The sequence below is a fragment of the Ischnura elegans genome, chromosome 1 (genome assembly GCF_921293095.1).
Source record: "Ischnura elegans chromosome 1, ioIscEleg1.1, whole genome shotgun sequence".
Lineage (NCBI taxonomy): Eukaryota > Metazoa > Arthropoda > Insecta > Odonata > Coenagrionidae > Ischnura > Ischnura elegans.
Genome location: NC_060246.1, coordinates 29941551 through 29956253, shown reverse-complemented (window position 1 = coordinate 29956253; position 14703 = coordinate 29941551). Strand labels below are relative to the sequence as shown.

The window sequence follows — 14703 nt, the reverse complement described above, 5'->3', positions numbered from 1 at the left end:
GGTATCAATTACATAGTATCTTCTCTTCTCTCTTTCGGTGCTAAATATCAAAAACACGATTGAAATGGCACATTGAGTTACAAATGACCTGTTTGGAAGTAACTGAGCAGAGATCGTGTCTTCCTGTAACGATCATATATCGTCGCGCTGTGAAAAAGAATGCGACGCGCTTCGCAGGGGAGAACATTTTTCAAATAAGTTAAAAAGAAATAGGTGTTCGCAAAAAATAATACAACTGGTAGAACTACAAAATAGGGTGTATAAGATGGTAGTCAATTGATTTTAGGTGACCAAACAATGTGGCTTATGAAGTACAACATCAAAAAGCTGTTTCGTAAAGACCTAAAATGGTCCTCGGAAATTTCCATCCGTCATATGGTCATATAAATTAAAAAATATGTTGATCGTTGCAATTAACAATTCAAATTATAATGCAACGCGATAAAAAAGAAACCATTCTGGTATTATTCACAATAAAAAATATTGATTGTATGAAAAAAATATTGTTTTAGCGGGCTTCATAATAGACGACGATATATCGTCGTTGGCACTTCTGGCGCATTCTGCAAACGACGATATATCGTTGCGTGGCACTCAAAGGGTTAATGAACGGTATATCTATAAGTACTTTTGAAGGAATTTGAATTTTCATTATTTCTTGGATGTAACCGTTATCATCATTCTCCTCCCTAATACGTAAAAATTCATTCAGTTTTTCGAGTATCTGGTACGGAGATTGCCAAAATGAACTCCTGAATTCAAAACTTCCCTTTCTCATTATGTTTCTTTCGTAAGGGACTTCCTTATGTTGTGGGAAATACAATGTAGGGTTGTTTGCTGGAAGCTGCCTCGACGTGATTAAGAGCATTTTCGAGCTCCTGACCGATACCACCGAACACCGAGCGCATTAAAAATGTAGGACTCTTTGGACTTGTGAGATAAACGAGATAAATAATTTGTGTTCCTTATGGCTCCTTATGGATATTTACTTAAGTATTTAATTATAAAACATCTGTATGAGTACATACCTACTCTAAATTAGAGAAATTATGATTGTTGAGCTTTTGCACGAATCGTTGTTGCTTGTTTGTCGATTATTAGATAGCATTTATCGCAATAGGACTTAAAATAGACTGATGATGGTATTCAAAAGGACTTTTTAGATAAACTTTGAAAGTAAAATGCCATTCGTTGAAGACATCGCCGCCTAAGAATTCCCACTCGTAAAACTCCCAATTTCTTACTTCCGGCCGCTGCGTTTGAGGGCTTGTGGATTTACGGCTTATAATTCATGAACTCTCTGTTGTTTTGAATTCTCAGCATTCATCCGTTTGTATTCATCTTAAGTACCCCTGGTTCTCTGCTACTTTGAGCAATAAATACCCGAGTAGTCTCTAGTGTCGTCATCGATGAATGAGCTGATGGTTGTTTTTCCCTGTTTTCTATCTTCGCACTTTGAGGTTGTGGAATAAGTTTCTCTGGATAGAAAGATATTTTGAAGTGCGGGTAGCGAAGTTGCCATAGACATTATCGTACTCATACCCAAAGAAAATCACGTACTCCTGCTCCAGGTAATATTTGTCGGCGTTTAAGGTTTAATGTCTAGTTTTTAAACGCCATGGCAGTGCCTTGGAGAGATACTTAATTCATTCTTTGATAAACACTCAACACAGAGGTGCAAAGTCCGCGTTTGGGCAAATCGCGATTGAAACTATGAACAGTGGAAGGATTCTCATTAAACTGATGTAATTCGAAAAATGAACGTGCCCACCAAAATAAAAACTAGTAGAATGATTCGTTAGCAGTTTGAACCCTTTGAACTCATGTTAGGTTTTGTGTTGGTGCTTCGAGATATTTGATTTAAAAAAATACATTGTCATTTAACCTGATCAAAACTGATATTATAACCTGCTTCCGTCGCCATGCTGTATCCAAGCTACCACGCCGCGGCAATTTTTGAGTTTTTACCTTTCTCTCATACTTGATTAGTGCGTATTGCGATGTGTGAATAAATGTGGAAAAGTGTGTAATCATGTGCCATTCATCGGGACTTACAGGAATCGAAACACTGATAATTGATGCGGGCGGTCGGCACACTTCATGGGAGGAAAGGGAAGACAGGAGAGAAATACGGCATCAGCATTAGCCAACACTTGGCAAAAGGCGTTTAGGGGTCCACGTCTTAACGTCCCTTTAGGAGTACTTTAAGCACTGTCATCCTGGTATTATTTTTGGATCTTAGTTTTCCTAAAATGTTTCCCCATCTTCCACTATTCGAACCCGGGCTATCGAGATGTGAAGCCAAATTCTAGCCACCACTCTCATTCGATCTCCAAATCGAATGTTTGATATTTGGCTCTGCACTCATTTGGTTACTCGCGGGGATCACCTTAATTACCGTCGGAATACCGCTCAACTGTCCGCCGCCGCCGTCCGCGCTGTTGCGGAATTCGGGCTACAAATGTCAAGCGGGCGCAGTCTCATTTGCAACTGCCGTGTCGGTCACAATCAGTGGCCCGCGACCGCCCCGTGAAGTGTAGTTGAGAAACGCCGGCCTCCCAAAGTGGCGCGCCCTCAAGACATTTTCGCTCTGACCTCCATTTGGCCCCCATTTAACAGTAAATCCTCATCTTCTCCGTCTCCCACGAGAATAGGCAGGCCCCTTCCCCCACCGCCAGGTGGACAGACACTCTTGCCTCCTTGTAAATGTTTCACAATTGATTTCGTCGCCCGAAACGAAAACTTTCGCTTCCACCAAAGAGTTCTTAATCTTGGTTCCCCATCGCGATATCGTTTATTCTTTGCCCCTCGTGAAAATTTTGGCTCGGAGAGATGAATTATGGAGGGTGTCATTGTTATTGATCAGTTTCATCTAATTCCCAATGAATGCCTCAATGATAATAAGAAGAACACAATGGTAATTTCCACACTTTTAAAGTCACAACTCAGCAACCGACCATGGATTCAACACGTAAGTGTCATTTTCAAGGCGAAAACTCCAGTACTCTCTCGGTATATATACCCAGGCCAAGGTAGGAGGTGGGGGTATATGGAATTAGGTGTGGGGGAGTGGGAGGGGAAACGGTTTTGGTGAACAAGTGAGTGAAGGACGAAAACATACATCGAGTGGATCGGAGTGAAGGTCAGGGTTTTGACGTCATGGGGATGCAATTTAACAAAGGAGAGTCAGTACAAAAATGGATATATCATGGATATAAAGAACTTCCACAAAATCGAGCCGGATACGATTTTATACGAATGCCTCAAGTTCCCAGGCGGTTCATTAGAGGTTAGTCTTTTCTATTCTTAATTAGGTGCACATTACCATTGTATTTCATGCCCCAATAGTTTTAAAGAAACACTTACAGAAGGAATAGACATTTTTAATTAATTGTAAACGTGTAAGCGCAATATTTTATGGGTCAAAAACTATTCATTTTACATAAGTATCCAGTCAGTTTCGATTTAAAACCTAAAATATTATTTTAGGGGGTGATCCGAAAATTTTTCGCACGTTCCGCAAATTTTATTGGATTCCATGTGAAATCATATTTGAAATCGTATTTATTTTATTTAAAATGTTAAAAAAAAATATTTTTTACAGAACCTGAATGAAATCATGCAGGTCCATCCTAATGGAACAAAATAATGGATTGAAGTAGTGCTTGGATTGCGAGTTCCTGTTATAATTCGAATTATCTCCTCTCTCTTTTGTAACTTAAGTGTGATCACGTAATTTACGCAATTTTAATAGTGGGAGGCTCTCTGAATTTTTATTTAAAGTTGTGCATGTAAGTAGCCCACCTCTTTATTTCGGTTGAAATGGAAAGAAATAGACCGGCATTACAAAAACTTGACCTTTCGAATTTCAGTCCAAAGTTGCGAATTCAAGCATTCGGAGTGGGTAAGAAAATCAAACGAGAAATCGAAAAGTTATTGGGATAATATCTACTGTCCTATCTAAGAGTTTCCATAATTCATCAATAAAAATGTAAATCTAGTTAATTGTAAACTTAACTGTAAATCTGTCACTCTCAAGATTTCCTTATTTGGTTTTTCATGGGAAAAAATCAATAGAATACCCTGTGGTGTCTCAGCGGAGCAAAATTATGATCTATCCATGATATGCTGGCTTTTGATATAAGATTCTAGGAAAATGATCTTTTATCTATATTTGAGAGTTGCGCACTGTCTGATATGGAGATCTTAAATAGAGGAATCACGTATCATATAGTTGATGGTGTATTGACAGTATCAAGCATATTTACATATATTCTACATCCCATCGTAATAATCGATGATGCATCTTTTAATTACTACGGAAGTCCATACATTTACAGTCCTGTTACAGTTTACATCCTGTAATATATGAAATACTTGTGGACAGATTTTAGGCAAATATTTGTTTTGCGTCTTTCATGAAGAAGGTTCTATAAAAATTATTTAATCAATTATTCCTGCTCCTGACTTTGTAAGTGAACTGATCGATTCTGATTTATTTAATTAACTGAAAGCCCATCTATGTTGTTGGATTTCCTCGTCACGTGGTACTTCGCTGGCTACATTTCAGTCATCAATGATGAGGAGCGATTTAACTTGTGTGAAAGATCGTTATCTAATGCAACATTATGTAAATTTGTTGAAATGTGACTGGTTTCACTTTTTTTGTTGCAGACCAGACGCTTCATGGGAAATCCAAATGCTCCTGTAAGAACTGAAGTCCTTCCCAAGCTTTGAAACTTGTTAGTATAGGTCTTCTTCACCTAATCTGAATAATATTTTTCGTACCACTTTATATTCAACTCAAATGAAATTATGGTTTTTAATCTAGCCTTGCGAGCATTACTCGAAAAGGCGACTGTGGTTAGTTTTTAGAAGCCAATACTGTTTCTCTCTCCTGAAAGGAATAAATCATCAAGAATAAGCCAAACTTATTGCATGATGGCTTCTATTTCAAGAGTTATGGAACATGAATAAGCCGATAGAGACTGAAATAATTGCACGAAAATTATAAATGCACTTTCGGTCACGTTTCGGTATGTATATGGCTATCAAATTTCAGGTTTTCCTGTGGTAAGGCGGGATATAATGTGGAAAATGAAAGCTTCGAAACCCGATTTTGTTGAAAAAGATTTTTTACAGTATTTTAGAATGGAAGATAAAGGATTTCTGGATATCAACCATGAATGTCTGTAACTTAAAGGGATAATCAGCGTGTGATGTCTAATTAAGAGATAAAGTGTACAGAACTCTTCTTTTCTCTTCCTTACTCCAACCACACCATTGTTGCGACTACGCCTTGTAAGAGAGCTCAAAGCTCGTTTACACGTGTCATCGAGGCTTTATAAACAGTTTAATAACCGTGGTCATGGTCTTCCGGAAACTATGATCAGCGGAAGTGTATCGCACTCCATTTGGCCTCGAGGTGAGGCAGTTGAAAGTCGTGCCAACAGCTCTGCCAGCCGGTTCAGTTACATTACGAAAGGGCAAGAACGAGATGAATGAGCGCCGAAGGGAAGGCTGAATGAATTAAATATTTATTTTGGCATTTTCTGTTTAAAATTAAATGGACGAATTCCATCGCAGATAGTTTAAGCGTCAATTTTCTCTAGAATATTGCGACAATATTGGGATATGAACTCTGTTCCATATCAAAATCATGATTACCTCTCTCTTCTCTGTTATCTCGCTGTTCATGAGATATTCCATTTAGCGTTCACTTCCTACGTATATGACAATTTGGAACGCCATTGACACTAGTAAAACTCTCCTATAATTTCGTTGCCCACTGCGAAGTCAGTGCTTCCCTGCTATTTCATTTTTACTTTCGCTAATGACTTGTATTTCGTATGCTTACATAGCAATTATTTTACGAGATTCAGAATTATTGTACTCAAATTATTTAAGTTTTATTCTTTCGACTAACATAATCTAATCGTGAAATGTTTCATGGAATAGGTGTTCACACAAATTTATTAGCAATATTTTACCCGTTTTACCAGTTACATATAGGTATTTACGTTTTTCCTTGTGCAGGTGACGTGTTGCGTACATTAACAAGCAGTTCATGAAGGTTGTTTCATTTCTCTCTATTACGTCTCCATTTTTAATAACGAATAGTTGTTATGACTTTTTTATATTTTTTGCCGTTTTACCGGTTACGTATGATTATTTACATTTATCCTCGTGCAGGTGACTTGTAGGGTATTGTAACAAGCATTTCCTGCAGTTTGTCTCAATTCTCTCCATCACGTCTCCATTTTCAATGGCGAATATTAGGTACCACTTGATTATTTTTTTCCGTGAGCACCACTGTCAAACTATTCAAATTGAATTCCGTTGAGCCTTGCAAAAAAATGGAGAGTCAATGAAAGTTAACTCATCTGTTATTAGTTTATAGGGTGATGCAATTTTTAAAAAAACATCACTGACGTAGGTGCCTCTATCACGCCTCGCAATCCTTTGTTCCACGATCTTTAACCCTCCCTTTTTACACCCCGACCCCTGTTGCAACTCATGTTGAACTCGCGAACCCTTGGCTCCTTTGACTATGCATGCTGTGTGCTGGGCACAATGGATTCCGAGTGTGACAATGGATTCAAAGAGCAACGGCCGCACTGCAGTTAATGCGATACCGGTATTACATATTCACCGGATGACTGATGTGTAATTTAGAATTTGAATGGTAATCATTTATAAAACGACAGTAATGTTCTCTTTAATAGTCACTCTTTCTCTTTTTTCGCGCTTTTGGCTTGCTTTTCCCTTTGCATAAATTAGCGATGAATTATGTATATCACCTAATATATATCTCCTTGTAGTGACGCCGTAAATATCCATTGAGGAGAATTTGCTCTCGGTGATAGTTTGGTAATCATTTCAATGATCGACTATTCAGGCCTTTCATCCTCTTAGAGTCAATGTTGCGGCTGTTTTGACACGACACGTCGGATCTACATGTTCCGTGTGGATGATATTGGAGAAAAAGATTTTTATGTAAGGAAATGTTTAAAGCCACAAAGACGAAAATCGCCCAGCCGCAATGCACTCTACCAAATTGGCGATTTTCGTTTTTGTGGTTTATTTTAAGTAAGAGGAACAATATAGAAAACATTTCCTTAGATGAAAAGTTTGGAAATATTTTTTTCATATGGCATACGTGATTTCGATATTCATGTACAGTTCTAATCCTCGGAAATTGAAATTTACCTTTCGGCCATTTAAAAAATCAAAGAATGGGTGTAATTTGATATTAAAAAAGCTATTTGTAATGCGAAGGTGTCGTTCTCTCTCTAAAAAATATTCAATGAAATATACCAATTAAATATTTTGCCCTTGACGAGATGAAAAAGACGACCGTTTCCCCATTCTTACAGTTTTTCGCGTGCTCTTCTTCACTCTAACGACCGTAGAAGCTAAACGTTTACGTTTAAACAATGTTTAATGATTCATTGTTGTAGTCGAAAAAACAATGAGTAAAGTGATAAGTGGCACGACCCTGTAGGCGGAATTCATACTAATATTTAAAGTTCAGTGTTCCACCTTTTTTTCGGCCATAGTAGTTTAGTTTTCTGTAACCGCAGTGATCTACAAAATTATAGCTTTAATTTATGGACTACCTTCTATATTTCCCTTATGAATTTATGTAACTCATTTAATTTGTTGCCTTAGTAACCAGCTGTATCAAAGACAAAGGCTGCCGTCAAGGCTATGTTATTTTCCTTCTAATTGTTAGTTAGAGTACGTCTTAAGATGGTAACAACGCCCAACTTACAATTAGCGAAGACATCTTGGTTTGCGTAGAGAACGGGCGTTTAAGCGGATGCATTTTTTCTTTTTGTGCATTTCTTTTCCCACCTTTTCCCTTTGCCTCCCAGGTACACAATTATAATGCATTTATAAAGACTCAAAGTCAAAATATACCTTCCAATATTGTTCTTATACCAATAATGTTCAGTTTACCAATCAGTTCTAAGCTCCGGCATCAACAGTAGCGCCCTCGGCCTTCTAAGCATGGTCTAGTAGGTATGCACCTTGGCTGGAGCATGGCCGTCTTGGCTGAACTCGAGAATCTGTTTCATGTTAGCCTTCGAAGAGAAGGCGAGTTCGGTGAACGACACGCGTTAGCCTTGAATTAATATCACAACTGCATTGCATCTTCAATCAGTACGCTGAAGCTTATTATTTGTTGGATATATTGATCGATCTTTGGTTAAGACAACGTGAAGAAACCGAAGAAAGTTAATTATATTCCCCGCTAATTTACATTTTAAAATGATTTACGACGACACGAAAGAGTCTCTCTGATTAGTTTATCGGTCGTGAGGCAATTGGATGGGAACCGCCATCATCAACTCATGAGAATTGGGTGACAAATTTCGCGTTTTTTTATTGCTGATTAAAGAGAGAATGGTTGAATGAGGAAGATTTTTATGTCGTAACCCATCTTCCTCGTTCATCTAGCAAATTCTTTTTAATGAATTACTTTTTCGGGCCGGGGTGGATGACTCCATTATCGTCTTACTAGTGTATTCATAATTACTTACTACATACATACGTCTTACTAGTCATTGATAATGGCAATAATTCGCTTAAATCTGGAATGGTTTTAAAACGCGTTTTGTGTTTGTGAAACATTCCTCATGACTCTTCATGTGAAAGTTATGATGCTGCGACTAGTATTTTGCCATAGCCTTCAAGGCTATAGCCAGAAAAAAATTTCGGGGGTTATGGAGGAGAAAATTTAATTGGGGCGGTTCCATTCGGGGGTGGGGGTGTACTCCAAAGACTGTCTGAATCTTCCCAGCAATTCGGGGGGTTTTTTAACCCCCTGAAATCCTCCTCCCTCGCTCGCTAAGGCCTCTTGTTAGCCTTGCATCTACATTGTTCACTATTGACTGTGACATCCGTTTAACCCTGTCCCTTCGGATGTGTTTCAGGAGACTGCGGGGCGCCGTGGACGAGGAAGAAGAGGAGGAGGAAGACCGGAAGGCGTTGGCGCTGGCCCGCGAGAGGAGGCTCAACGGCCGGGCCTGCGTCCGCTGTCGCCGAGGGTTCCCACGCTCTGGCGCCATCTTGCGCTGCGCCCGCTGCCGCTTTCGCATCTGCGGCGACTGCTGCATGCCCGGCGACGCCCAAGACGCCTGCTTCTGCATCGCCTGCTACAGGTGAGAATTCCCGCCAATCTGCGCTTCTCTTCGCGTCACGACCTCTTTCGGGCAGAAATATGTACACCGTAATTTATCTCCACCCTGTACATTGTACAGGGTAAAGATAAATTTTGTCACGAAATTTAAACCCTTGATAACTGATGATATCGCAATCGGGTACCCAGCGGGCCCACAGCGGTTACACTTCCGAGGGCCGGGAACCAAATCAGAGACATTTACGTCCGTGCTACCCCTGAAGGAGAAGGAAAAGGGGAAAAGAGGCGCCGCGCCGCCGCGATGGGAGCTCGACGACGTCTCCAGGGTAAAGATAGGGATGGAAGGAATAGGATAAGGTACCCCACGCCGTCATCAGGGCGACGTGGGCCACCGTTAGCGAAACCAAGCTTTGCTGTTCCCACCGATGTGAAAGAATATTATATAATTAAGAATACTCCACAAATTTTTCTGTGGAGGGGGTAGGATAGCTGATGACAACGAATGAGGACCCTTTGAAGGATACAACACATCGGGGCCGAGACCCAATAATTCAATCGACACCCGAGATGGAGTGGAAGAAAGGAGGGAGGCGCCGCCGCGATGGGAGCCCGTCGACGCCTCCGGAGAGAAGAGAGGAGTGGAAGGTAGGGAATAGGGACAAACCCGCGTTGCCATGGAGACGACAGGGGCCAACTACTATCGAATTCATTGCTTGATTTACCAAAGAAATTGGCAGATTTTTCTATGAGGAGAAAAATCCATCGATCATTTCGCTTGATATCTGATGACAATGAGGTCCTTTGAGGGTTACATCGCACCGGAGCCGGGAACCAAGCCAGAGACTTGGTTCCCGGCTTCGCTTGCGCTCCCGGGGAGGGGTTTAGGGGTTTGGAAAGGAAATAACAAGGAAAGAGGCACCGCCGCGATAGGAGCCCGACGTCGCCTCTAGGATAGGGAAGGAAGGGCGGGACGGGAATACCCTCGCCGCTAGAACTGCGACTAGAGCCCACCACTAGCGAAACCTGGCATCAGCCATTAATGTGCCAACGATTTTGGAGGATTTTCCTATAAATAAGACAAACCCATCGAACAAATCGTTGGATGATATCTGATGACAAAAAAGAGATAATGGAATGATACCAGATGTCCAGTCTGAGTTCCATTCTATTCCATTCTCTTTGACTACTTCATTTATTCCATAAACATTTTTACAGAAATTGGGGTTCCTTTAAACATTTTACCCCCTAGTGGCTAAATTTACAATAGTTTTCTTGCAAAATAGTGAGTTTAGAATTTAACATTTCAAAAGTTTCAAAATAAAATAACTTTTGAGATTATAAAATTACAAAATAAAGAATAATCTTATGTGACATTTTTTAAACATAGGAATTCTCTTTTTGTGAGATCTTCTTATCCTCTTCTCCTCTTCATCTTCTTTCTTGCTTACCAATTTATCATTTGATTGATATCTGATGACAAGAAATTAGGGCTCAGGGGAGTCCTTCGAGGATACAACACACCGGACCCAGTAATTTCTATTTCTATTATTGGCTCTTGACAGTCATAGCACATTGTTGACAATATACGATCGAAAATCATCTTGGGCCATTGAATACATTTTTATTGTGGTCAATCGGCAGGCACGAAATGTTATCATTGCCAATATGTCAATTAAGATCATTAATGATTATGTGCATGTAGAAACATCATTAATGATCTTGATGGCCGTAGTCCTGGAATTGGAGAGAGATGATGTCGGAGGCAGTCATCGTTGCCTGCATTTCGATGGAAGATGGTCAATAGACCCCCAGATAACTCTAGTCAACCGGTTGCCATTCGACAATAGTCTAAGAGGTGTCAAAACTAAATACCGACGTCTACCATAAGTCATTAGATATCGATGGTCCACCAGGTTTGATTGGTCAGGTGGATGATGAGTTATTACTGATATACTTATCGGATTTAAATCAGTGGCGACTGCATTCTTTTCTTGTTGCACTCATTCGTCAATGTTTCCTGTTATGCTGTCGTAGGTGTCTTTAAAGGGTAAGCTCTCACAAATAAGTCACGATGCCGTGAGATGGTATCTTTACAATGATCACATTTGCGCTTTGATATGCGATTGATATCACTGCGGGCTTTTATGGTGGCTACCGTCTTACTTTTTCAGGGAAGTTCAACTAAAATCCGGAGACTGGTTCTACTCTCAGCTGAGGAAGAGATTCGGTGGTTTCGGCGTACAACCGGAGGAAGGGTCCTTCCTCCACCGCAACTATAACAGTAAGTTTCTAAATACGATTCATTCACCGTCTCCTACAATCTTTAAGTAGAATAAGAAAAAATAGAAGTAGCCATAAAATTCGTTCACTGAAATTTCAATTATAAAACTTCGCAGTTTATCTTCAGTATTGTTGTTCAGTGGTGTAGCCACGGGGTAGTTTTCCGGGTTGCAAGTTGTAGCTTACAACCCCTACCCCCTTGAGCCTTTAAAATAGGCGTCAAAAACGAGTAAATGGCCTCAATAAAAAATACTCGTACAACATTACTGTTTTTGAGCCTTAAAAATCACATTTTTAACGTAAAAAATCTCTAAATTTTCCCCGGATCCCCCTTTGCCCTGAGTTTTTTTCCATACACCCCAGAAGGTCCCGAAATCTCCGGTAAACCTCCTCCCCCCATTTCAAAATTCTGGCTACGCTACTGTTGTTATGACCAATTTTTATTGAAGAAACTCGTTCATATAATTTGGTGTGTATTACAGCCTTATGTGTGTTTAATGGCGTTTATGCAATCGATTACTATGTAACAGGATTGATTTATGAAATTTCCTGCATTCACTTAGACAAAAAATATTTTTTACGTTTGTAATCATTTAATGTTTGAACGTATTTTTAGTAGTACCTCTTTTTCTCAAACTCCACTTCAAACAATTTGAAAAAAAAATACCTTTTATAAAAGTGAACATTTGTAATCAGTGGCGGATTCGTGGGGGATGGGCCAAGGGTGCTATAGGTGAAAATGAATACAGTAATCAAACATTGCATGAAACTGGTGAGTTTTAATGCAGTCAAGCGTACTGGTGTAACATATACATGGCGAAAAATGTGTATAAAATTTTTCATGGCGACTTTCATCGTTGACTTATATGAATACAGTAATAACTGCTTTAAAAAATTACAATAAAAGACATTTTCCCGATTTAATAAATTTAATAATAGTCTCTCCCTCTATAAATTCAGAACTAAACCCTTTTCACGATTTTAGATAATTTTCGTCACTAATTTTTATGAATATTATTCAATGACATATTGCTTTATAACATGAAAAAATGGCTCAGTTTAATCTGATTCCATTAACAAATGATGGCGTTATTCAGTCCATTAGGCCGAAAAAACTACTACTACCACTACTACACTAGATAAAAACCGAAATTTGTATACGGAGCTCCCTTCGTCTGGGAATATTCTATTCCCGCTTATACCCCAGGGTTTGTCCTAACCTTCGATCATGTAAACAGTAGATACGTTGCTGTTGCAAGATATTGATCTCAACATCTAAACTTTTTTCATGAGGAGCTTTCTCCGGGCTACACGAGTCGCGCAATTACAAACAACCATGTCATGAATGGGCTTCTCGGATGAGAATATAACGAGTGTCACATACCTGTTTACGTTTATGAGCGAAGTCCCAAAACCTGGATCCGCCACTGTAGTGAGTACGACGCCCTTTTGCGTGCTTTTCCTCGGCCATCATTGGTAGATAATTCATTTTTTCACCATCGCAGAGGCCCTGGCAGAGGAGGTGGACTCGGAAACCGCGAAAGTGAGGGAGTTCGTCGAGAGACTGGTGGAAGCCCTTGTGTCTGGTGGACTGGATAATGTGAACATCAACCGACTCTATTCTCACCCTGAATGTGAGTTGATGTTGGAATGTGTGAAAACTCTTGGATGAGAAACCTTGGGACTAGGGAGTGTGCCAAATGTTCTCAAGCACAGGTTTCCTTATTCTTAGTTATCTTATACCCATACCTTTCCTTATACCTATGTTTCTCGAGAATTCAGATATGTTCTCGTATCCCCAGATATTTAATGTAGTATCCGGTACTCAAATGCCCATCCATTCGTCTGGCTAATTGAGAAGCCAGACAAACACGAGGTGGTATTCATCCAGATGCCCGTATAATATTCTTCGAGAGCTCAAACGAACGCAGACAAGTATTTCCTCGATCGAGAGGTATTTTTTTTTCCAATCGGCCGAATGTTTGTCTAGGTTCCCAAGTACCCGGACGGATGCATGAGTGAGGAGGGCTTGATGCTTTCCCTGTGATCAATTGCAATGAGCTTTTCTCGGGCTTCCGACCGGGGTAGGCCACCCATTTCTGCCAAACGATCAACTCAACCAGCGCAATGGACGATGGAAATTACCCTATCGTAAAGGCCGTTTTAGACGGTACACGTACTTGCGCAAGCTGACAAGGCGCAGTCAAAATTGCGTCGTGTAAAGCGGAATTGCTAGAACCAATGCGATAATGCGTGGACGTGAGATTGCAAATTAGCCCCTGTTATAATTTCGTTCATGCATTCGCGCAATTCCACGTCATTTTAGAAATCAATGCAGTTCTAACCTGCGCAATTCCGTGTCCCGTGTAAAACGGCCTTAAGAAACGCCGGCGGACTTGGAAAGCGAAACTCGGTCGGGGCCGTTTCAGTACTAATAGTCTGGATATTCGTGTGCCAGTGTGGGCAACACAGGGTGACTCGAATGCCAATTGTTGAGTACACTTGGCGCACTCCTACTATAGGCCATCCTCCACTCATCTCTTCATAGTTACTCTATTTCTCAGTTATCTGCCAACTCATTCTCCCATTGCCCGTAATTAACTTTGTGGTGGTAATTTAGCGCCCAAAGAGTCATTCATCGGAAAGAGATGTGTGGACGTGGTCTTCCATTCTTCAATTTATTTGCTACTCAACTGTTGAGTTTATCATCTACGGCTCCCATACAAGGGTAGATGTCGAAACGTAACCATTTATTCTGTAATTTTCCTGGACTCTTGATAATTAGATTATCTGTTTATGGATGTTTTGGTGATGGGTTTTGTAACTATGAAAGAAAATCTCTTGGTTGAGGTAACATGTGGTGAAAGCCTTGGTCTTTTTTAATTGGTGATTTTTTTTCATGTGGTTGAAACTAATTGAGCTAATCTTCATCAGTCATTTCACCAAATTTTTCATGCCAGGTATCACGTTTGATTTATCTTTTATCCTTGAAGAGTAGATGAAGTTCTTTAGATGGTAACAATCTGCGAATGACTTAATTGAGAGGAACCGTTTATAAATAATTAATGAGTATCCTCGATAACTTTTGCAATTTCGAGAACGCTTTTTTTATTTCAAAAAATCATCACTATATTTTACTTCTTCGTGACGAAGTGATCGACGTAAGTGTCCTCCTCTGCAGATAATTTCGTTGATACATAATGGAGGCTACATCTGGAATACATCACTATGTTTTCACCTAGTCCGACACAGCTGAAATGTCGCGGATACTATACTAC

At 39.9% G+C, this 14703-nt stretch overlaps 1 protein-coding gene across 6 annotated transcripts in view; it reads left to right on the top strand.

Annotated features, from left to right (window-relative positions):
* Positions 1-14703, top strand: part of LOC124157854 — a 246324-nt gene that overhangs the window by 191953 nt on the left and 39668 nt on the right. For all 6 annotated transcript variants that reach the window (XM_046532915.1, XM_046532923.1, XM_046532932.1 and 3 more), the window contains 3 exons: positions 8940-9167; positions 11317-11426; positions 12931-13059. In XM_046532915.1, coding sequence (XP_046388871.1) covers positions 8940-9167; positions 11317-11426; positions 12931-13059 — 467 coding nt within the window. The remainder of the gene's footprint in view (positions 1-8939; positions 9168-11316; positions 11427-12930; positions 13060-14703) is intronic.